This window comes from Varanus komodoensis, unplaced genomic scaffold, assembly GCF_004798865.1.
Source record: "Varanus komodoensis strain SLA01 unplaced genomic scaffold, ASM479886v1 scaffold32, whole genome shotgun sequence".
In the NCBI taxonomy this organism is placed as follows: Eukaryota; Metazoa; Chordata; class Lepidosauria; order Squamata; family Varanidae; genus Varanus; species Varanus komodoensis.
Window position 1 is genome coordinate 11248611 of NW_025335798.1, and position 23444 is coordinate 11272054.

General features: G+C 40.1%; 1 protein-coding gene across 3 annotated transcripts in view; it reads right to left on the reverse strand.

The window, feature by feature from the left end:
- The window catches only part of MYLK (myosin light chain kinase), a 143839-nt gene that overhangs the window by 55261 nt on the left and 65134 nt on the right, over positions 1-23444 (reverse strand). For all 3 annotated transcript variants that reach the window (XM_044437945.1, XM_044437943.1, XM_044437946.1), the window contains 5 exons: positions 20807-20944; positions 19508-19705; positions 15310-15556; positions 10808-10888; positions 9390-10423 (listed from right to left, as the gene is read on the reverse strand). In XM_044437945.1, coding sequence (XP_044293880.1) covers positions 9390-10423; positions 10808-10888; positions 15310-15556; positions 19508-19705; positions 20807-20944 — 1698 coding nt within the window. The remainder of the gene's footprint in view (positions 1-9389; positions 10424-10807; positions 10889-15309; positions 15557-19507; positions 19706-20806; positions 20945-23444) is intronic.

Sequence of the window (23444 nt, forward strand, 5' to 3'; positions counted from 1 at the left end):
ATCGTGAGTAAAGCAGTAAGAAACAGATTGTATATGAATTGTTTCTCAATACTGCTTACCACTGTCCATCACAGTTTGTTGTTTTTTGTGCCTCTGATGTTCTCCCCCATCCCTCAGAGTCCACCCAAGCCCACACCGACTGCCCCAGTGGCCCCATCCAGCCACCTCAACCTCTGCCATCCCCTTCTCCTTTTGTTTTCGGTATACAACAGTACACTTGCAAAAAAGGGTAATATTTATGGCTTGGTATGTTATCTCAAGACATGTTTGGAGTCACAGCCATTAATCATGCACAAATATTTCTCTTAAACTCTTTAAAGTAAATGTCCAAACAAAAAACAATGCAGGCTAAATTTACTAAAGATGCAAGTCTTTCCAAAGAAGCTCTTGCATTCTGTGACCTACGCATTTGCTTCATTCCCTGGGCTGGGAGGCCAAATGTCTCTCAATGAAGTATTTGGTATTTCCTCTGCAAAAGCCTTTGCTGACCTCCAGAGATGAGATTCTTTTCTCATAGTTCTGAGAAAGCTCTGTCTGGTGACTCCAGGCAGGAATTTTGAATTTCTTGGCACCTTTCAGGATGAAATCCCAGGAGGGAGAATAACAAGATCACTGTGAATGTATGCCTGCCTCCTCCTCCAGATCTGTTTAGATAGCTGTCTGCTAAATAACAGTACATTAAGAAGTCTACATATATATGTAAAGAAAGTACTGTAGTGAATCAAGTCAGATACATGTACATTAGACACAAAAGTATAGCCAAAATGTATAGCCAAGCTAGAAATACAGTGGACAATATGTAGCGATCTGTGAGAAGGACTGAATCTTTAGGGAGCTTAGAGAGAGTTAAGATTTAAACACATTAAGATACTGCCCCTTAAGTTTTGGGCTTATATGAAGATGTTTGGTTTAACTAAAATAACGCAAACTTGGCAAACAATTTTTAGTTCTTGCCAGGCTGACAGTCCGTGAACTTCAAAACAAATATGCAAAGCATCAAAACAGGATAGTTCTTGTGTTTTGCTTTCCTATCTCTGTCAGCAAAACATGTTTCCTTCTGTCCCAGCTGCAATCACTTAGATTGTGTACCTTGTGTAATTTTAATAGGCAACAAATGCCTAAAAGGATGCTGAAATCTGATTAAGCCTGAAGCCCAGAAGTAAACAGTGTTGAGGATTCCAGCTAAGCTATTTTTACATTCATACAACCACATTAGTACTGAAGTGTGCACACAGAAAAAATTAGTATGCACAGACTTTTACACAAAACATCTGATACAGATATGTAATTTTTAAATCACAAAGAAATACATTTCAGACCGTAGTAAGTTTCTAAAATAGAGGTATCATTAAAAAATAAAAGTATGGAGTAGCACGTAGGGTTGCCAGGTCCCAACAGTGATAAAATGTCTCATCCAAAATGTTTGCTAACCAGTGACATCATCATCATCATCATCATCATCATCATCATCATTATTAAAACATTTCTATGCCGCCCCTTGCCGAAGCCTCGGGGCAGCTCACAACATGGAGCTGCCATATTGCTTTTTATTTCTGGGCTGGTCCTTCCGTCCAGCCTGAAGAGGGGTAAATAGAGAGTCCTGCCAGCTACTAGTGACCAGGGAGGAGAGGAGATGAAAGGACAGGAGAGGAACTAGTAGGGGCAGCTGTGGCTACCATCTCCCATCTGTGCGTTTAGAAGCGGTTAACGGCATGTCCTCCAGATCTTTCTCCAGCAAACTTAGTAGTAGATGCAGCTAATCCTTTTTGCATGTACTTATTTCTACTGTAACATGGAAAGCAGCTCTAGATATGCTTTCTCAACAAGAATTGTTCCCAAACCTATCCTTCCAGTTAGGTTTTGGGTGGGACTCTGAAGAAATGGGATGCTGATTTTTAAGTACTTAAGATGAATGAAGAAACTTTGATTGTGTAAAGCATCAAAGAAATAATAATTTCAAAACTGTGATTCCAGCTGAGCTAGAACCATGACTACTTCATCTTTCACTAAGAAAACATCTGGCAATATAAACAGAATTCTAAGAGTTGTTTGCAATTACGTTCAACATTCAAATGTATCAAAAATACTCACATGAATTTCCAAGTGTTATGGCACAGAGTTTACACATCATTTTAAGGATATTCACAAACCGTCTCTTGATATAGTTTGATGCAGATTCATACAGGTTGTACATATTGAAGCAAACAGACTTTCAGAAACAACGTATCCATATAGCCAGTGTTAGAACTGTAAAAACTATACTGGAGTCTTCTTTCATATTTTCTGAGATTCTGTGATTCAGCAAAAATATTGGAAGGCAATACTGGAGTGTATCCAAATAATTCATGGATACCTGCCTATCTTTAACTTTACTAAATGGTTTGAAGAACTGAACATACAATTCTAATTGCTAATATATTTATTTCAGCTAGATTCTTTCTTGCAAAATATTGGTCCTGAGGACAATTACCTTCAGTAGAAAAGTGACTGAGGAAGAAATGACATATCATACTGATCCATAAGATAACACAACATAAAACACTTTAGGTTGGGGAGGATGAATCTACCCTCATATGTTTAAAATAAATCCGGGGACCATTCTTAATGGATGGAATTAGGATATATTAGAAAAATGAATGTGCACCTGGCTTTAAAGCTAATTTTGGTTTGTTTAGGTGACTGTCACAGTTTGCAGCTGAAATTTGGTAGCAACCACCCACTGTTTTGTTGCAACCACAATCACCAGCACCACCACCACCAGTGCTGCAGCAGCAACAAACTGAAGGTGGAGCAGATCATACATAAGGTCAGGGAGCTACAAATGTGTTTCCCAGCCCTGGCTTATACTCTATAGGTTACAGATTCCATGAGGTATCGATGCTATACTGGCTGGCCATAACTTCCCAGGCTCTCTTGGCAGGGGTCTTCCCTGCCTTAATTGCTTCCTTCTGCATGCAAACCATGTGCCCTTAGAATATAGCATTTACAGTCCTTTCTAAGTTACAAAAAGGTTAGATGCTTCTTTGTTCACTTGTAGAAAGCACCCTTCTAGCGCATTATTCATTGTTAAAACTAGCACTGTTCCTCAATAAAAAAAAGTCTTAGTCAGGGACCAAATCAATTTATTGTGCAATGAACAATTCCAGTAGTTATAAAAACAGAAGACCTTTATGGACTGGATCCAAACTAAATCCAATGAAATTGATGTAACTTTAGTCAATCACAAAATCTGTGAACTTAAGTCTCATTGATTTCAAAGGGTCTGGCCTAATGATGGCTAAAACTTCAAAGCTCTTTGATAATGCACGCTGCAAGCATCACGTTGGAAGCGATATTCTGCTTTCTTTTCTAACATGATGCTTGCAGCATGCAGGATGCAGGATGGATGCCGCTTTAAAGATGGCACTTACCATCTGTAGTACTTATAAACCCTGCTTGTGTTAAACTAGGTGTTCTCTGAAGAAATTGCTGGCTTTTTAATTTTTCAAAATAAGCTCACCTAAACTTGTTGTCCTATGCATATTTAGACAGGAAAAAGTCCTGCAATTTCCAGCTTTTCTCATTCAGCATGACTGGTCAGAGATCTAAATATGTGTAAGATTGCACCATAAAAGATCAATTGCCACCCTGCATACAAAACCAATACACAATTCAGGGACCCGATGCCTGACTCCAATTAGTCTTTCTCTGCTAAGCACATTAGGCACAGAGAATATGCTGACAATTAAAAACTTGTAGAAATTAAGTCCATTAACACGAATAAGGCCCAAACTGCACTGTCATCTTCCTCCTACTGGTAACAGCTTTTTTTTTAAATGGAGAATGACATTAAGTTCAAGGCTTACTAAATTTGCCTATATATGGAGTAGTGTACAGATAATGTGAATTAAATAAGTATTGATCTGAGGCTAACATCAAAGCAATGCATGTTTTTGTTTCACCTTTTCTCATCCCAGGAAGATGCCAGCAGGCAGATGTGGTGGTTCATAGCTCAGTGGTAGAGCACATGAAAAAGTCCCAGATCCAGTCTCCAATGTCTTCAAGCTAGAGCTAGGAAAGAAGCCTTCTGAAACCCTGCAGAGCCACTGCCATTCAGTGTTGCTAACAGTGATAAAGCTGAATGGATTAATGGTGTTCATAATAATGTAAGAGATTAATTCTGCTGCTGTTTTTGGACCATGATGTACTACAATGCTTTAGGATATGATTGCAAAGGCATGTCCCATTCTGGTGTTACGAATTTCCAACCATCGAGGAGCCACACATGCTAGCCTGAGCTCTTCCCAGGTTTTAGTAGGAAGTCTGGAGAGAGGCTAAAGCCATGTTCGGCTCAATGTGATGACGGTGCTCCATACAATCAGGAAGCCTGATCACACAGGGCTACCGATCACATGCAAGTGTTCATTGAACATTCTACTGTACAAAATAGTCCTTACTCCCAGGTAAGTAAACATGTTTGAAGGAGGCATGGTGGAAAAATCCACAACAAAGGCAAATGAGTGTGGATTTCTATAAATCCAGCACAGCTTTTTGCACTTCACAAGCATTCGACTAGAAACCTTTTTACTTTGAGAGGGGATTCACATTCATTCACTTAGTGCCAATCCACATAGTTGCAAGCACATGTTCACAATAAAATGCACTTGCACAAATGCTTGGATCTGCAATGTACATCATTCAGCACTAATTCACAGATTATTTAGCACTGACACAAATTAGCATATTTGCACAAATATACACTAGAACAAGTGGAATTACATTTTGGTTTTTAAAAAGTCAAATTCCCTTGATGAGAGGATGACAGAACAAATGGTGCCTGACAATCTGTGAAACACAGGCAGAAGAGTTTAACAAGATTCATGCATCTCTACATTAAAACCTTGTACATTACTTCTAGGACAAAATCCATAGCAAGATTAGAAGTTTGGGCTTTTAGATGTACTCATGTGAAAGGGTCCACTCTTTTAGACCTTGTGTTTCTGGACGATATCAGTGAAGATGTACAAGCAGCTACTATAGTGCTAGAATATATATGGTACTCACACTGATATCTGTCTTTTCCCAGGAAAGATTCTAAAGGATCAGCACAAAAGAGTTTTCACAGAAGTGACTAAAGCACTGAAAACAAATTTCTTTCATTGAATTAGGCAAATTTCAAAATTCACAACTTTTGTATAACTTAGAATGTGAATTATAATAGCCACAATTCTCATTCTCATTCAGTAATCAAATAGGCTGAAATGGAATAGCTATCTTTCAAAAATAAAATGAGATCAATTCCCCAATCTCACAAACATGCCTGACTGCTTGGTTCCTTTCCACCCCCCACCTCCACCCCCCAACACAGACACAGGTTAGAGATGTAGACAAGATGAGGAGCTTTTCCTGTGAAAGCCCATATTGGTCATGGATGATGGGAACTGTACCCCAGTCTGGCACCAGTCTGGGGAGGCTGCATTCACATTCATGCTGCAGCACCATTTCCTCTACACAGTTGCTTCTTCTAATACAGCCTGATCACTGCAGCAATGGCCAGATTTCTTTTGGGAAGAAGATCCTACCCTCTCCATCTCAACGTAACCCTAACCCTCAAAGTGACCAGGCCTCACCAAGTAGATTCTACTTACATGCTTTATAATAATAGGACAAATCAGCTTTATATTTTCAATAAATAGAATTCACGATCTGATAAAAAATGCTGAAAAATATTGTTTGTAACTCTTCATAAGCTGCTCTTATGGTTGCATAATCAAAAGCAGGGACTCACACTGAGAGTATCTTTCATGAGGATTCCCTTGATCCATATGCTAGCAGCCAAATCTAGTGTTTATTTAAAAATAAAATATAGATGGTGTTTTTCAAAGGGGGAAGCTGTACACTTAAGAGTACCTGAAATAATTTTACTTTAAAAGTCTGAGCATTTTTAAAGAAATAACAACTTTGCCAAATGTGGAACTTTGTGCTGCCATTCAGAAAAAAAAAAACAATTAATGGAATGTTAGCTTTAGAACAGTTACCTATTTTATGAATGACACATTGGAAAATTCAGGGTATAATAACAAACATATAGCTATTTATAACAAGCATGACCATGTCATTCTCTTGCCAGGAACTAAAGCTGCCTTACATAGTACATCTCAACCACACAGCCAAGCACATTGTAATGCACAATTAGCCCATTTTGTGCACTGAATGACTTGAAACATTGATTTGTTTCAAAGCAGAAGCACCACCAAGCCACTGCAATATGGGAATCATTTCAGGAGTGCCTGGAAATTTAGTGTGTACACACACAAACACAAACACACGCACATGCACACACAGAGCGAGCTGGGGAATCTCAATGCAAAGCTGTGTGAGACAGGTGGGCTACTTGTGGCTCTTTGGATTATTTGGACTACAACTCCCATCAACTCTAGTCAACATTGCCAATGTTGAGGAGTGATGGGAGTTGTAGGCCAAAACATCTACAGGTCCACAAGTCACTCATCTCTGACCTATGGTCCAGTTCTCACTAAGATTGTAAAACTCCTATCTGGGTAGCACCACTTCACATTGCTGAAGCATCTCACAAAACAGAATCCATCTCCTCCATGCAAAAAGAAAAGAGAAATAATCCCTGGAGAACATAAATGAGCCAGGGTAGAACCCTTCTACTGGGCACCTAGTTTTCTTTACAGGGAGGCCTTTTTGTATGAAAGTGTACATCATCCCATGAGATCCCCCCATCTGCAGTTTGGAGTGGCATAATCCAGACATAAGTTATAACCATAATGAGAACTTGGGTGTGAGAACAGGTAGCAGCTAAAAAAATGGAAATGAAATACTGTGGTTAAAGCAATTTCCATTGATAACGGTTGTAAGAAAAGCAACAATGTAGCTAAATCTGATTATTAACCTTTTTAAACTGCTCTGGAACCCTTTTTGGTTGAAGAGGACAATAATCAGTAAGACAGGAACAAGCATGTGCTGGTTGTTACATTTCCCAGACGAACTACTGCACTTCTCAAAGACATTGTTATTTGTCACCCTCCAACACTGCAATGTATACAAGGAAAGTAGAGGAAAGACAAGTTTATTACTCAATGTTCTCTTAGGCAGCGCACAGTGATGGGAATGTATTGTTTCTTGTTGTTCCTCACAAATGAGTCACAAGCCCAACAATACCTATTTTTGTTTTGCTATCCTGCTTCACAAAAAGACAAGACAGTTGTTTCATCAAAGTCTATATAATGCAGCTTGAGAAGCAAAGCCGTTAAGTCCAGGGCCAAGCCAGTCTTCTCCAACCTGGAAATTGCAGCCCATGCTGACCTGAGGCTGGCCTCAAGGGGCTGTTTGGCTGGGTGCCCATTACTGCTATAACCAAATCAGTTTCACAGTCTCGAAGCACCAAGAGTTTCTGGTTAGCAGGGACTATAATGCATTTTACACCCTGCTCTGGCTTGCCATTTCCCAGATGAGTTTAGCTGCCATCCCCACTGTGATGGGGGCTATGGGGTTACTGACTTCTCATACTTTCCATGTATTGTTTATTTATTTATCTATTTATTTATTTTTCGATTTATATCCTGCCTTTTTCCTGCAAAGGGCTCAAGGCAGCTTACATCTCCTCCATCTTATCCCCACAACAACAACCCTGTGAGGTAGGTTGGACTGAGAGTCTGTGACTGGCCCAAAGTTACCCAGTTGGCTCCATGGCTGAGCGGCGACTAGAACCCAGATCGTCTGAGTCCCAGTCCTGTGCTCTTAACCACTACACCATACTTGTTGTGGTTTGTCCCTCTGAAACCAATCACCCAACAATTTTAGAGTGGGTTGGTCTCTCTCAGAATTAAGATTCATTCACTTTACAAAAGACCTGCTCCTGGTTGAAATAGAACTGGTATGTTCTAGGCACTAGGAAAAGAAATGCCAGAAAAATCTTGAGATAGTGTGTGGATGGACAGATGGGCAGGAAGGCACCAATATGTAGATCAACTTGTTCTTGCATTTTTGGACTTTTCTTGGGAACTGTCATGATGAGCACCTGCACTCCCAAATGTAGCCATAAACCACTGATACTTCTGAGAACCCCTTGGCTCTCCTGCTGCTCTTGCGCCTTCTCTTTGCTGTGGCTTGCTCATCCATCCTCTGGCACAGAGAGGATGAACAGTGAAGTAGCAGCGGCAATGGCAGCACAGTTGAGGAAGGGAAGCTGCTGCCGTCTGCCTGCATATTCAACCAATTCTTCTCCTGAGAAGCCTTCAGCAACACAGAAGGACACAGGCTACTGAAGGAGGAACCTCCACACCAAGAGTATCTTTCTTCAAGATTCCTCTCATCCATATATGTATGGAGTGGTTACAGCAAGGAAACACACTGTATGCATTCTCAGAAATACAGTTCCACCCTTCTTTTCATTATTTTAAACTTAAACCACACATTCTTATCCACCACAACTTCACACATCCCTGTGCAGAATGTGGTATTAAAACCAGGTTGCAGAACTAAGCCCCAGTAAGCCACTGGTCGAATGAATCCTCAGAGGATTCTAATTTTTAAAAGCTCCCCATAGTATGTTTCATAGCTTGGACACCTGAAACATTTCGAGTCGTTAAATCTCTTGACATTATCTCTCTATATAGCTACACACACTCACAAAAGACTAATTGTTAGGAATATTAAGAATAAAAGATCCATTCTTCCTTACAATCCACAATTAGGCAACTTCTAGGTTACTACTGATCTATCTGTTCTGGTAAAACAGGCCACTGTCTTCAGAAAAGCATTTCCTAAATTCTGACACACTGTGGGTGCATTGAAAGCTAACTTGTCAACTTATTTTTCAAGCAGGATCAACTTTAATTAAAGCATGTACATTCAACATATAGTGAGCTAAGTTGCTTAACTTGGACCTCAGAAGATCCTTTTCAGGGAGGGAGTTACAGAACGTATTTAAGCAAAATAAACCCATCACAAAGCCATTTCCTTTCCCTCCAAATTCTTTGAAAAAGCTGCAATAGCCATCCTAAATTTTTCCCTCAATGTGGAAAACATGTCTGAAAGTAGGTACTGACAGTAGCATGGTTCTATTATGATAAACCATCTCCTAAATAAATCCTCTGTTTTAAGTATATATCTTTTTTAGAATTCTTAAACTAGAAGAACATTCAACTTTATGAAAAAATAACCATCTGTAAATTGTTAGAAATGCATCCGCAGGAAATCTGTTTAATAAGACTATCCATGTTCCCTTGCACAGCAACAACATGAGTCACATCTGGAAACAATTAGTGAGGTAGCACCAAAATGCAGCATAGTAATATATGTAAGAAGTTTAAAAGAATAAAATGAAAGCAGCTACAAGAGCAGTATGCCATATAACAGGTTTGTCATTTGAATGAGTTTACCTTCTTGGGAGAGGACAATAAACTTTGATGATTTGATGACCTTCCCATCCAGAGTCCAGGTAACAGTAGCAGGTGGATCTGAGGAAACCTGACACTGCAAGACTAATTTTTCACCTTCTACTACATGGGTATCTTTTAGCTCTTCTGTAAAGGATGGTGCTGTCCCCTTAGATTCTGTTTTGTTATCCTTTATCTTCTCTTTGATTATCTGCCCATCCACCACTGGTGGACAACCACCTTTGCAATTGATGTCATTCTTATTCTCTTTCTCCGCTGGCTTGCTGTGTGGCATTTCAGAGTTGGTGCTAGGAACCTGGGCTTCAGAGTTAGCACTAACATTCAGAATTTTAGCTTTGGAGCTGGCACCTTTGGGTTCTGAAACAGTGTTTGTGTCTGGAAGTTTAGAGCCAGAATTAGTGGTGTCCAGTGCCTTGGATGCTGGTGGGTTCTTGGAGCTGGTGTTGGCATCTGACACTTTAGAGATACTGCTGGGTTTCTGTGCTTCGGAGCTGGCACTGGCATTCGGGGCTTGGGCACCAGGGCCACCATTTTCAGTCAGTACTTTTTTCTTCCCAGAAAGTACAGATCTAAAATCTGGGGTTGCTGGTTCTGGTGCCTTCTCTGTCAAGGTAGATTTGCGAGTGCCCTTCTTAGTCAACAATGAACGGAAGTCTACCTGTTGAGGAGAATGTATCTTTCTTTCGTCTATCACGGTCTTGGGCTTGACCTGCTGCAGGGTAGGACGGAAGTTCATTTGTTCGGCTGGAATTTCCTTCAGCTCCTCCTCAGAAAAACTTTTGGTACTGACTTTCTTTGCCAAAATGTCACGGAAGTCAATCTGCTCAGCCTCTTGTTGCCTAAGCTTTTCCTCTGTGCTCTCTCGGGTTTCTACTCGCCTTTTAAGCACCCCACGGACGTCCTTCTGCTCTTCTTCAACTTGCTGGGATTCACCAGTATTTTTTCTGAAGCCACCAATGCTTCTAAATGTCAGTGCATCATGATTATCAGCATCTCTTCGTTCTGTCTGCCTCCCACTGCAAACAGAGAAGGGTTGGGTGTGGGGGGGGGGGAAGGGGAGGGAGAAGAGAAAGAGAACTAACAAAGAATTGGCTTAAAATATCCTGGAACTACCTCAGAGCCAGGGCAAAATATGTTTATAGAAGGGAAGGTTGATTAGAAGAACATGCTCCATTAGTTTATTGCATCAGTGATGACTTCAGGAACCATATAAGGGCACTCTAAAAAAATGTGCTGCACACTAGCTTGGTACAGTTTGCTTCAGTCTATGATGAAAACAATTTGTTGGGTCATATTTAGGGATTAGGTTGAATTGCAGCCAACCCAAGTCTAGAAGGGAAGAGAATTAGCAGAGCAAAAAATAGAACCCACCCATGTAAGTCCCTGGGAATGGTACTCACTCGCTATGTGTTTCTCCTTTGGAAACAGAACTTTCTCTCAGCATCAAAAACACCTGGCAGCTACATTCTCCAACTGGGTTCCTGAAATAAGTTAAAACATAATCAGAATTAGTAAAGAACACAGCTCCTTTCTGGAAACTGAACAGCATACAGAAGAGAGCGACCCTCTCACTTTGCTTAAAATTTCCCTCTCCCAGCCTAGCATCCCAGGAGGCAGCTACTTTGGTTATCATTGGCAAGAAAGAAACAATACTCCCCACCCCTAAAGCTCATGTGGAGTTCATACACTTTATAAAAAGCACATACAAGCAGTACTAGTCTACTTCAGAATAAAAAATTGGGATGGGTGAGTGGGTGGGGGCAGGAGAGGACATCTCTACACAAGTGACTGCTTTGCAATGCTTACAGATTGCCCATCCATTGTCCCAGAGTTTGTTGACACAAGGCCACACTTCTAAATTTTTCTGACACAAAGTCCTTAAAAGCAGGAGTCCCTTTCCCCCTTCCCTGTGCCCTTTTTCCCTCCCACGTGAAACTGTGCAATCAATCCTCATGGATTGTTTCAGCCTCTGCATGTTTATATTAAAAATAAAAAATAAAAGTGTCACCATATATGGTGTTGAGCACTTATTCTTCCTTTTGCAGAGGAATGCCAGAGATGCCTGTTGGAAATGACTCCCATTAAAGAAGTCATTAAAATACTTTCCCCTCTTCCCACCCACCCCCAGTGCCATGTTATGCTTCACAGCAGATACATCTTCAGATGGTTCACCTCCCTATGCGTTGTAGGAAAATAAAAGGAAGCACAGATTTCATGTCTTTAGGCAATTGTAAAAAGCACTGCTACCACATCCTAAGTTCTTCATTAAGGGGTGGGGGAATAAAATATGGTTTGGCCATTTGCCAACTGTTAAAGAAGGGGGAAATGAAACCCAACCCTACACAACAGGACTGGATGGGTTTTGTGTTTATTTTTTGTTTTAGTTTTTAAAGATTTATCTCTCTGGAAATATTCGCAGAACATTCAATGTAGAAACAGTAGCATGAGAAATTCCTCAAGTAATCTTTTAAATTAATCCTGCTTTAAAAATCACTGCACTTTAGCAGAATCCTCAAAGTAGAGATGCAAAACTGAAATAAGCCTGAAGCTTAATTCATTTTGGCCATGTATTGAGGCATAGTTTTCTAGACCCATGTAACAGATGAGAGACTACAATAAGAACGGGGAACTTTTTAATTTTTGGTTGAGGGCCACTTTCTGTTAGGGGCAAATCCTTTGGGCCGTGCAGTGGCAGTAGGCAAGACTAATCCACACAAATGCTAATGCAAACATAAATAATAGTTCCAAAAGAAAACTCCATTTTCTCTTAGATCCTCCATAAACAGGTTGTAGTAGGCAACAGAAGGCAACATACTCCAGAATTTATCATAGAAAAGGCACTATATCTGAGAGAAAAAAAGAAGAGCAGAAAAACTTATTTTAAGTTGTACTAGGAGCAGCCTCAGTGGGGGCGGGGGGTAAAGGACTCTTGGGCAAATATTTCAGCAGAGGGAGATGAGTTGTTGGGAAACAGATATTCTAAAGCAGCTTCCCCAACCTGGTGGTTTTCAGAGGCATTTGGACAGCAACTCCCAGAATTCCCATCTAGCACGGTCATTGACTGGGAATTCTGGGTTTTGCAGTCCAAACATGTCTGAGAGCCACAAGGTTGGGGAAGACTGTTCTAAAGCACTGGTTAGGAATGTTCTGATAGATTTGCTTTATACTCTCTTGTGTGTTCTTCCAAGTGTATTAATTGGTCTGATCAGAGAGGATTTACCATGCACTGTTCTCACACATTTTCAACTATTATTTCCACAGAAAGGGCCAAATATGTACTTTATAAGAATATGAAGCCAGGGATTCCCAGGAAGCTAAGAAATTTCATGGTGTTATTTCAGCAGCTTCTAGGCCTTGCTTTATAAAATATTGAACTTAATTTTAAACATTTGGTTGAAACATATTTTTTCTGTTGCAATCAGAGTTCATTAATACCCCAAATCTTGAAGGACAATCAGTCCTTTTTTCATGTGAAGAAAGCTTGCACATTAACGTCTTTGCTCAAAAAAAAAAAAAAAAAAAAAAAAAAAAAGGCCTGTATGAGGCGACTGAGTTTTCAGGGAGCATTTACTCAAGGAACAGATGTTTAAATTGAGAAATATCTTGCAAAATTTGAATACTACAGGCAACAGTGACAAGAGGTTCATAAATCCACCAGATTCTCTGACAGAAACTACAACAAATTTCCACAGTCAAGTCAGTCAAATGCATTTATAATAATGATATCAGCTATATGTATCTCTTCTTACAACATGAAATAATTGGTATCCCCAGATACTGGAGGATGTGCATGTGAGTACAGATTAAGACTACTGGCTCATCTTGTTTGGTGCTTAAGGGCTCCATTCTGGTGTGTTCTCCTAAAACAAATTCTCCAAATGAAAACATGACATTGCCCTTATTGTCCTCAGTAATCCCCTCCCTGCTCCAAAACGTACCATACTCAATGTATAATCAGGAAAATGTGGGGAAAATCTTGGTTGGGGAAGCCTGTTTAAGGCTCCAACCCTATGCTGACTTACTTGGGAATAAAACCTAATGAAGAGTAAATTTTACTGAAGTTCCATGCACAAGACCGGACTGCACAAGCAACTTTCATTTTGAATTGCTTACTAGCCAAACTAAAACTAAAAGGGTAGCATGTGAGACCTTTTGTTTAAATATACCTCAGGCCAAAAAGCCATGAAGGTTAAACAGATTCAAAGTTATTAACCGAATAAGGCAAGACATCTAAGGGCAGTAAATAGCGTGTAATGATATTATCTGTACAAAGTTCTAAAACTACATTTGTTAAGACCATACCAGGGAATATGGTTTTATATTTGGTCAGCCTTGCCTGGAGGGAAAAATCGGAACATGCTTTTTTCGCGCAGTCAAAAACAATTCAAGACTACCCTTTAAAGAACAGATCTAAATATCTCAATAAAGGTTGAAAGTGAATAGATATGAGGGCAAATAGCCCTCATAGCAGAACGAAGAGTTCTTCTTGCAAAAGAGAATGGAGATATTTGCATGTCAGACCAATGAATCTGGTGGCAGAAAACAGATGTCTGAATAGTAGGAATTATTAAGTTCCTTGGTAAACCTAGTAATTGTTGGGTCTTTCACAATTCATTCACAAAAGTTTATGGTTCTCAGTTGTTTAACAACAGCAAAAACAATCCGGTGTTCCCAGTCCTCCGAAACATAAGACACCCTGTTACTATGGACCAGAGATTACCACTTGGATCGTATGGCTGCTGGGATACAATAAATAATTGACCCCAGTGCTCTGAGCTACCATTTTGATATTGGTGAACTTCAAGGTTCTAGCAAGAACAAAGGATATCCTGCAGGCCTAAGTTCCGATTGTGCATAAAGCAGAACACATCAGAAATGGAACTGAAGCCCTAATCCGCAGTACATTCCAACTAATTTGTCAAGCAGCAACTCCCTGCTTTTTTGAGTGTGGTTAATCATCATGTGCAGAGCAGCTGTTCGGGCTTCCTATATTCTCATGAAATAGAGGCTCACATTACAAGATACACATGGAGGGTGGAGTTTTCTCCATGAGCTTTTAAAAATCAAATTCAGTCTGAAGAGACTGCAAATAAGCATGGTGAGTAGGAGTCAAAAGGAGTGGGGGAAACATATGGCTTATCCCTTTTCCTTCCCTTCTTTTTCAGGACAAAATCTCCCTCTCAAAAGTTTTTTTTCACCTGTGGGAGAAAAGATAAAGGGTGTTCCTGTCATCCCAGTGTCTCTCCCATTATGGGCAAAAAAGCAGTTTGGGATGGATGATTTATGAGGACAAAGGACTGGAGAAGAAAGGGTTAAACAGCCCTCCTCCCCCACACTGTCTGCCTGCTTTTCCTTTATGGGGTAGAGGTTAAAAATTCAGAATCCCATATAACAAGCAGTCTTAAAAATCATCAAAAGCAGACAAGTCAACGTGAATGCCACTGACAGGCAAGGGCAGTGGGTGCCTAAGGAAAAGCAGCACAGTGACATTTTCTTCAGTTAGTAATACAACATCCACATGATGCTTGGCCTGACTTCTGATGCCCTGGGAATCCACGGCCAACTTACAGTGTAGAGGTAAAAGCAATCAATAGTTGGCAAATGATTATTAAATGATCACACTTAGGATGACCCAATCTACATTTACAACTATTTGGAGTGGGCAACTCTGGGGGTTAAGGAGCAACATTCCATCCTCTGGATACCGCTCACCTCATGGGCTGCACTCATGCCATCATTATACCACTGAATTCTGTAGGCGACAAAAGAAAACCTGGCCCTCTGGTGCCAAATTTAAGCAGCAGACAGAGACTTCAAAAGGACAAACAGCCTGCTTTCAAGCTAAATTTGTTTTCTGATGACCTTGGTTCTTGCATTATACTTGTTATAACATTTGAGATACCTGAGGTGGATTTCATAGTGGCCAGCATGACGAAGGTGTACATTTCTTATAATCAATGTGAAGATGTCTTCATTTTGTAAGAATTCACAGCCTCCTCCAGGTGTCACTTCCTGACCATCTTTGAACCAGTGTACTGTGGGAAAAGGATCTCCAGCAATGGCACAGGAAATGAGGACATTCTGCCCCGCTACTGCAGTAACTGACCTCGGTTTGCTAATGAACCACGGCTGAATTCCATCCTGGGGTTCTGCAACACAAAAGGATAAACAAATTGTAAGGGTGGGGGACCACAAGAGGAGGAGAATTATACAATCCACTTTGAGTTCTTTAACATAAATGTGGGCTAGAAATATAATGAATATATAAACACATTTAACAGACTAGGCCACATCATTCTCCAGCTGCCAGTTTAGTCCTCATACTGGTTTATGACAGGGCATCATTGGTACTCTCAGAACTGCCTTAAGTCACAGTCACCCTGTCTTATCGCTTGAAGCATGAATAAATACTGACAGCCTGTGGGCTGCATTTGGCCTTCAATCATGCTCTGTTCAGCCCAATGGCCCCACTGCAGCCCATGGATTTCTTTTCTTTGGTCCCCTTAGAATTACCTCAAGAAGTCAACCTTCATTTCAGAAAGCTAGTTCCCTTTTTTATATCCAGAGAAACTAAAGAAGGGAACATCAACATTCATAATCATCTGATCATCAAGCACCAGCAGCCAAAGATTTGAACTACAGCTCTTAATGCTCATACAATGAACAGAATTGAGGAGGGGGGTCCACATTTAATCACTGTCAAGGAGAGGGAAGTGGAGGCTTTGTCTGAGAGTATCTCCGACCAAGAACTACCAGAAGTACAGGCAGGATTTCAAAGAGAGAGAGGAACTAGAGATCAAATTTCCAACGTACGCTGGATCATGGAGAAAGCTAGGGAGTTCCAGAAAAACATCTACTTCTGCTTCATTGACTATGCTAAAGCCTTTGATTCTGTGGATCACAACACATTGTGGCAAGTTCTTAAAGAGATGGGGGTACCAGACCATCTTATTTGCCTCTTGAGAAACCTACATGTGGTTCAAGAAGCAACAGTGAGAACTGGACACGGAACCACTGATTGGTTCAAAATTGAGAAAGGAGTTCAGCAAGGCCGTATACTGTCGCCCTGCCTATTTAACTTATATGCAGAGCACATCATGAGAAAGGCGGGGCTAGATGAATCACCAGTTGGAATTAAGATTGCTGGGAGAAATATCAACAACCTCAGATATCCAGATGATACCACTCTCATGGCAGAAAGTGAAGAGGAACTAAAGAACCTCTTGATGCGGGTGAAGGAGGAGAGTGCAAAACTTGGCTTGAAACTCAACATTAAGAAAACTAAGATCATGGCATCCGGTCCTCTCACTTCCTGACAAATAGACGGGGAAGTAATGGAGGTAGTGACAGATTTTATTTTCCTGCAAGATCACTGCAGACGGGAACTGCAGCCAAGAAATTAAAAGATGCTTGCTCCTGGGGAGGAAAGCTATGGCAATTCTAGACAGCATACTAAAAAGCAGAGACATCACCCTGCCAACAAAAGTGCATATAGTCAAGGCTATGGTTTTCCCAGTTGCAATGTAAGGCTGTGAAAGCTGGACCATAAGGAAGGCTGAGCGCTGAAGGATTGAGGCCTTTGAATTGTGGTGCTGGAGAAGACTCCTGCGAGTCCCTTGGACCGCAAGGCGATCAAACCGGTCAGTTCTAAAGGAGACCAACCCTGACTGCTCTTTAGAAGGCCAGATAGTGAAGATGAAACTCAAATACTTTGGCCACCTAATGAGGAGGAAGGACTCCCTGGAGAAGAGTCTAATGCTGGGAACAATAGATGGCAAAAGAAGAAGGGGACGGCAGAGGATGAGGTGGCTAGATGGAGTCACCGAAGCAGTTGGTGTGAGCTTAAGTGGACTCCAGGGGATGGTGGAGGACACGAAGGCCTGGAGGAATGTTGTCCATGGGGTCGCGATGGGTCGGACACGACTTCACGGCTAACAACAACAACAATTTCCTTTTCTTTGTCCCCTTAAGGTCTTGTTTTTTATTGCACATATCAAGTACTGCTTGCCAACTATTTTTAAGGCTAGGGTAATTAAAGGAAATGAGGATATCAGGCTTCTGAACAATTTTTCCAAGGGTTGGGAGCTTTAAGGTAAAGTCCTAGACAGGAAAAAAAAAAATCAAGCAATTCCCAGCATTCCCCAGCCAGCATGTGTCAGATATTTGTCTGTCTAAACATGTGTAGGATTCTGTCCTTTGTTACAAAGTAAAGCTCTATGATGGTTAAGCAAACTCTGAATTTAAGTGCCACTTAATCTAATTATTACGCTGCCTCTAGTAAATGGTTAGTAAAGAATATCATATTTACGTGTAAACTCAGGGGCTGTGAATTGTGCGTCTCAGCATTCAGTCATGCTTCCAGCAGTAAGCCAACTTTGACTTCATGCACTTATGCCTGCACTTCTTAGAGCATGTACTATACTTGTAAATACCATGAGAATAACCTGGATAGGCTGGAATTTCCCAGTCATCAAAACCCACAATTTCCTATACAGCCCCATTGCCATGTAACCCCTACAGTTTTCATCCTAGAGTTTGCTTATACATCCTTTCAGTGATTATCCTTACTTTGGGCATTCAGAATTATCAGCACAATAGCAAAATAGTAACTAAGCTTACATGTAACACTCTTTGTTTTCTTTTTAATATCTGCTGCTGTATTGGTCCTTAACATAAGCTGTATTTCCAATAGGCAGCAGTCATACAATTACCTTACTTTTGACTTCTCTTCCCCTCTGATAACTGCAGTAAAATTTGTTTAGGTTTTCCTTTTTTTGCATCTTTCTGTCCACTGAAGGCCTCAGTTAATCACTTATTGCACTCCTTAGTGGCTTGGCCGCACTTCCCCTTTGGACTAGTTCCGTGTTCTCACTTAGGATTGCTGCTAAAGGCTCCTTCTAAAAATGCTTCTCCAGGAAGCTTTTTTTTCTTTTAAACACATCTTATTTAATCCTATGCCTTGATGAAATCCTATCGGTCATACTGAAATTCAACATAAACATTGAGTTAATTTATAATAGTAAAATTGGATGTTTAAAGAAAAGGGATGTAGTAGGGTAGAGGAAGAAGCACAAGTGCACTTCCCCAACTTGCTTAGAGGTTTTTAGAAGAGACTTAGCAAATCCTCACTTGAGAGAGAGCGAGAGCTGTGTTGTCCCCAAGAACCCATGCACCTTTCTGCAGGAGAAGATTCATGAGCTACAGGGATTATTTTGTCCCCACAAGAATCAATGGAGGAATGAATGAAGGCAGGGTAATTTTTTGGAGCATGGAAAAGGCAAGCCACTTCTCCCCTTGCTTTTTTTTTTTTTTCTTTTGAAAGAATTTGGTACTTTCCAAGTTAATCCAAAGGCAGCTTTGGGAAGTTTGCCCATATCTAATGAGTTCAACTTCTGACATTCTAATGAAGCCTGGAAGAAAAGATGCCTGATACACATGTTGTTCCTTTTTCTTCATTTGTTTAGCTTGTCCAAAAGGCACTCTTTAATGGCCTGTAATTATCTAAATAAATGACAATATCTAATTTAGGCCACTTTGAACATAATAGTCCCATTTTAATAATGCACAGAATTCCTGTCTACAAACATTTTACATTTCCAATTATTCCATTAAGTATACATAACTTTGTTCACTGTTACACAAACATATTGTCATGCTATCCATACGAAGTGAGAAAAATAAAAAGTTGATACAGATACATAGAACTTGTAGCTTGATCTTAAGGTGGTGATCCCCAACACTCCACAAAGCTTCAGTTAGTATCCTCATCCAATATGATTCGTATAATCACACCCCTAGGTTTTCACATTTGCGCAAAAGTGTACCATAAGGTTTTTTATACAGCTATATGTGCTGATTTAATACTCCACCATTCTTTTCCTGGCACAGAAATCAGAGCAGATTCTTGCTTGGGCAGCAGGATAAGCTATAGGGTTTGCAACTCTCCAAATTTTGTTGAGCACATGATCTAGATTGGGGTGAGAGGACTCTAAATCCTCCACTTTTTCTTTCAGTCTCTCACTTGTACCAGCGAAGGCTTTTCTACATATACAACATATGTGAAATAATGGAGAAAATATGCATTTTTATTTTATTTTTACCTTGTACAGTCAGTGTTGCTTCAGTCTGAATTTCTCCTAAGTCATTCCAAGCTTCACAGGTGTACTTTCCTGTGTCTTCCGGGAATACCTCCTGGATATACAGGCTATATTCATTGCCCTTCTTCTCAAAGTGAAAATCTTCTGTTTCCTGGATTTCTTTCCCATTGTGCAGCCAAATTATTTCAGGAGGCGGGTTAGCTGGGCCACAACAAAACACAAGGCTTTGAGATAAACCATAAGTACCAGCAGAAGCCATGTGAGTTATGCTACTAGGCCAACTGCAGCCATGAGATAAGAACAAGCAACTCACTTTGACTTCCTTTTGCCATAGGGTTTTTTTTAACAGTTCCATGTATAAATTATACTGAGGGAATGTCTGCACGCTACAGATGCACACACAGAACTTTCGTCATGTACAGTCCTCTGGTGTCTTATCATCTGCTCTTTTGTGCTTCCTCATTAGGAGCACATGTTGTGTATCCTGGGTTAACTGAGTTCTACACCATATCAGTCATCACTCATCCCCTTCCTCATCTTCTGAAAATGTTTCTAGAAAAGGTGCACTAGGATACATGTAACCATAGCAAGAACTATGAATGAGTCTCACTGTAAATTTTTAATTTTTGGGGCCATTTTAGTCCCACAATTTAGTTCTGCAATTCAATCCAGAAACTGAGTTTTTGCAAATAATTTCCCACCTTCCTGTAATTCCACATACATTCAGATGAAAACATCCCTAATTCCAGTTTCTTAGCTATGCTGTGGGTAAAGATTCCAGACACGGATTGTTTATAACTATGTTAAATAGTTCTTTATTCCACTGTGGCTAAAAATACCTCCCATTGCACTTTATGTAAACTCTGCTGGCTTCTACATATATGGAGGAAGGGTTTATGTGGATTTCTATCTGGCACTTCCTTTGGGGTCTGGATATGCGACAGCATGGGACTTAAAACATACATATGTGGCAGATCATGCCCCAGTGAAAAGTAGAATTAAAACCCCAATCACATGAATACATTGACCATGAAGGCCTAGGATCTGTACATCCTTGAAATCTTGGGGTGGGTAAGAACATTAATTTAAATGTATTTTTCTTTATTTAAATTTCTCCCTGGCTAGCATGAGTCTTCCCAAGTGCCAACTTCCCACATTTTAGACAACTACAAAGGAAAAACTAGGTTAGAGAAAAGAGACTAGTAATTGGAAACCAGAGGGGTAACTGTCAGCTACAGAGGCCAAACAGGCTTGCTAAACCTCAAGAGTTGACCATGACCCATTAGGTAATAAAGGTTTTACCTGAAACTTCTACTGTCATAATCACTTGGCTTCCATCCATCACCTTGAGATCAGTTAGGCCTTTAAGGAAGATGGGAGGGAACGTTTTGCTGGCAGGGGCAGGAGGTGCACTCTCTAATCTGTTTCTGCTTTTCTTTTCTGCTTGAATAAACACAACAGGTTCTCACTGGACAATCTCTAAATAAAGGATTCAACTACTTTTCTGTCTGAGTGAAAACTAATGGGACAGAATCCATTTTTGGTGGGCCAATATTCTATACTGATCCAGTTACAAGCTAAAGCATTTTATGGGGGAGAGAAGAGATTCTGAAATGGAAAATATCCAGCACTCCATTTTTCCATGAGAAATTTGTCATTTCTAAAAATGCCTGACTAAACCTAATTAGCAGCACAACAAATAGATACAGTACTATGATCAAATTATTGAACGTTCTTGTGTGTATTAAATATACATTACAGGCACAATTTAACATTTTCAAAACCCCAATTGATATAATATTTAAACATATTTTATGTACTATGTAAACAACCTGGTTAAATATACCATGCACAGCACAGCAAACCACCATTACTAGTTATCCACCATGAGTAGCTAGTTATGGTTACTTATGTCATCCAAATCAGGCTGCTTTTGGTGGGTGGCTGTGTTTTGGGCAACATGTCATCCTACAATCCATGGTTTATTCTGAGTGTTATTGGATCCATGATGAGTTATGTCAACCATACCTGACAGCACAACTTCATAGCGGGCTGCAGGAATCATCTAGTGAGCTGCTCAGCAACAGCACCAAATCCCCCTGCCTCTCTTCAGTTTCACTCTTGCCTCTGCCAGCTCCTCCACCAGTGCATGAGCATACTTTGGACATGGCACTCTCAGTCCCAGTAAATTATGCAAATGTGTTTATTATTCTTTAAATTTGCTGTTTTTTTTTGCAGCCTAGTCCAGCCTGGTCAATTTTCCTGCATGCTTCAGTTGTCAAAGTGGAAAGTTTAATTTCCTGGTTGGCATCTAGTAAAATGAGTGAGTTCAGCATTCAGCTTTTGCAAAGGAAAGGATAGGGTGAATAGGAAAACCAGGAACCACAAAGTACAACGAAGAATGCAGGGGCTGTAGCAGGGGTAGGGGTGGGACAAATGTAATTATTAAATTAGGGATGGAATCTATGCATGTAAATCATGTAAATCATTTTCAAATTGCAAAAGTACCCAATGTAACATGTTTGGTGCAAAATCCCATTTCCATAACAAATCATAACATGGGAACAGACCCCTTCAACAAAGTGGGAAACACTTTCTGCTGTGGCAAAATACACCACTAGTATCACTTTCAGGAAATGAGAATTTTAAAAAATGTTTTTGCTAGTTCCTTTTACTTTGGAATAACAGGAAGAAAGGAAGTTAAGGAAATAACCTATATGTACATCCTTCAGAATATAATCTCATGAAAGCATCACATTTATGAAAAACATACTCGATTGTACATGACTTTTGCTTAACTCAGCTAACTGTGCTAGCATTTCACGGAGGGGGAATCTTACATTCCTAAACAGGAGAGCTTCATTCCAGTTTTAGAACAACTTTTGTTAAAATCTTTTGACTAGTGCCCAGAAATAAAAATTATGAATACCACACACTCTCCACTTTTAAAAAAATGTTGAAAAGTATGAACAGTTAGTCTCATTTTAACTCTCCTGAGACCATATAAACATAAAAATCATCGTACAAGCAATGGGCTTTATCAGAAACAGGCATGAAATCAGTGGGATCAATTTGACAAGTTTCTAACTTACAGCTTTAAACTAACTGAAAGACAGCAAGCATACTTGCATTATATTCATGACATTGTAAGTGAGGGAAAAGGTAGCTTTTGCAATTACTTGGTAAGACAAACAGGCGCCATGCTGCCCCACATACGTACAAAGACAATCTGTCTACCTATGGGGCCAACCACTTCATAATCTGGATCAAGTGGGTTCTGCCTATATGCTCTTCTTTCAGATGTCCTAGGTCCCTTCACTGCTTTTTCTGCTACTAAACCAGATGTCCTCTGGCATTTATAAAAGTTTCCATTAACTGTTCCTCGTTATTCTCTAGTCTGTCCCTTGCTATCATTAAGATGAGAATGTTTCTATTTCCAGTTTCCCAACTGTAGTATGAGTAAAACTTTTCTCATTAATTATTATGCCAGTAACTTCCTCTTTTTAATTCAAAACAGCATACACCAAAATCAAAATGCTTTGAGGATTAAGTTGGCCACTTATCTTTATCTGGACACAATTGTACTAAAAACTGTTAAGAACATGTAAATCACATCTCAGCAAAGGTTTTGTCTCAGAACATCAAGCAAGCCAGTTGTTGTATATTTGTCACTGTCAGCCCTTACTGATTTACTATAACTTGCTTTTGTTTCTGAGTAGACCTATATAGGATTGTGGCATTAAACTACTCCTGCATCTCTAATATACACAAAACCTAGCAAATACATGTACCCAACCTAGCTAACTAAGAAAAGGTGGTCATTTGTTTTTCATAAATTCCACACTGTGAAGTTTTATGATGTGCCACAGTGTATTCACTGATTTTACAAGTAACACACACACACACACACACACACACACACACACACTACATGCTTCTC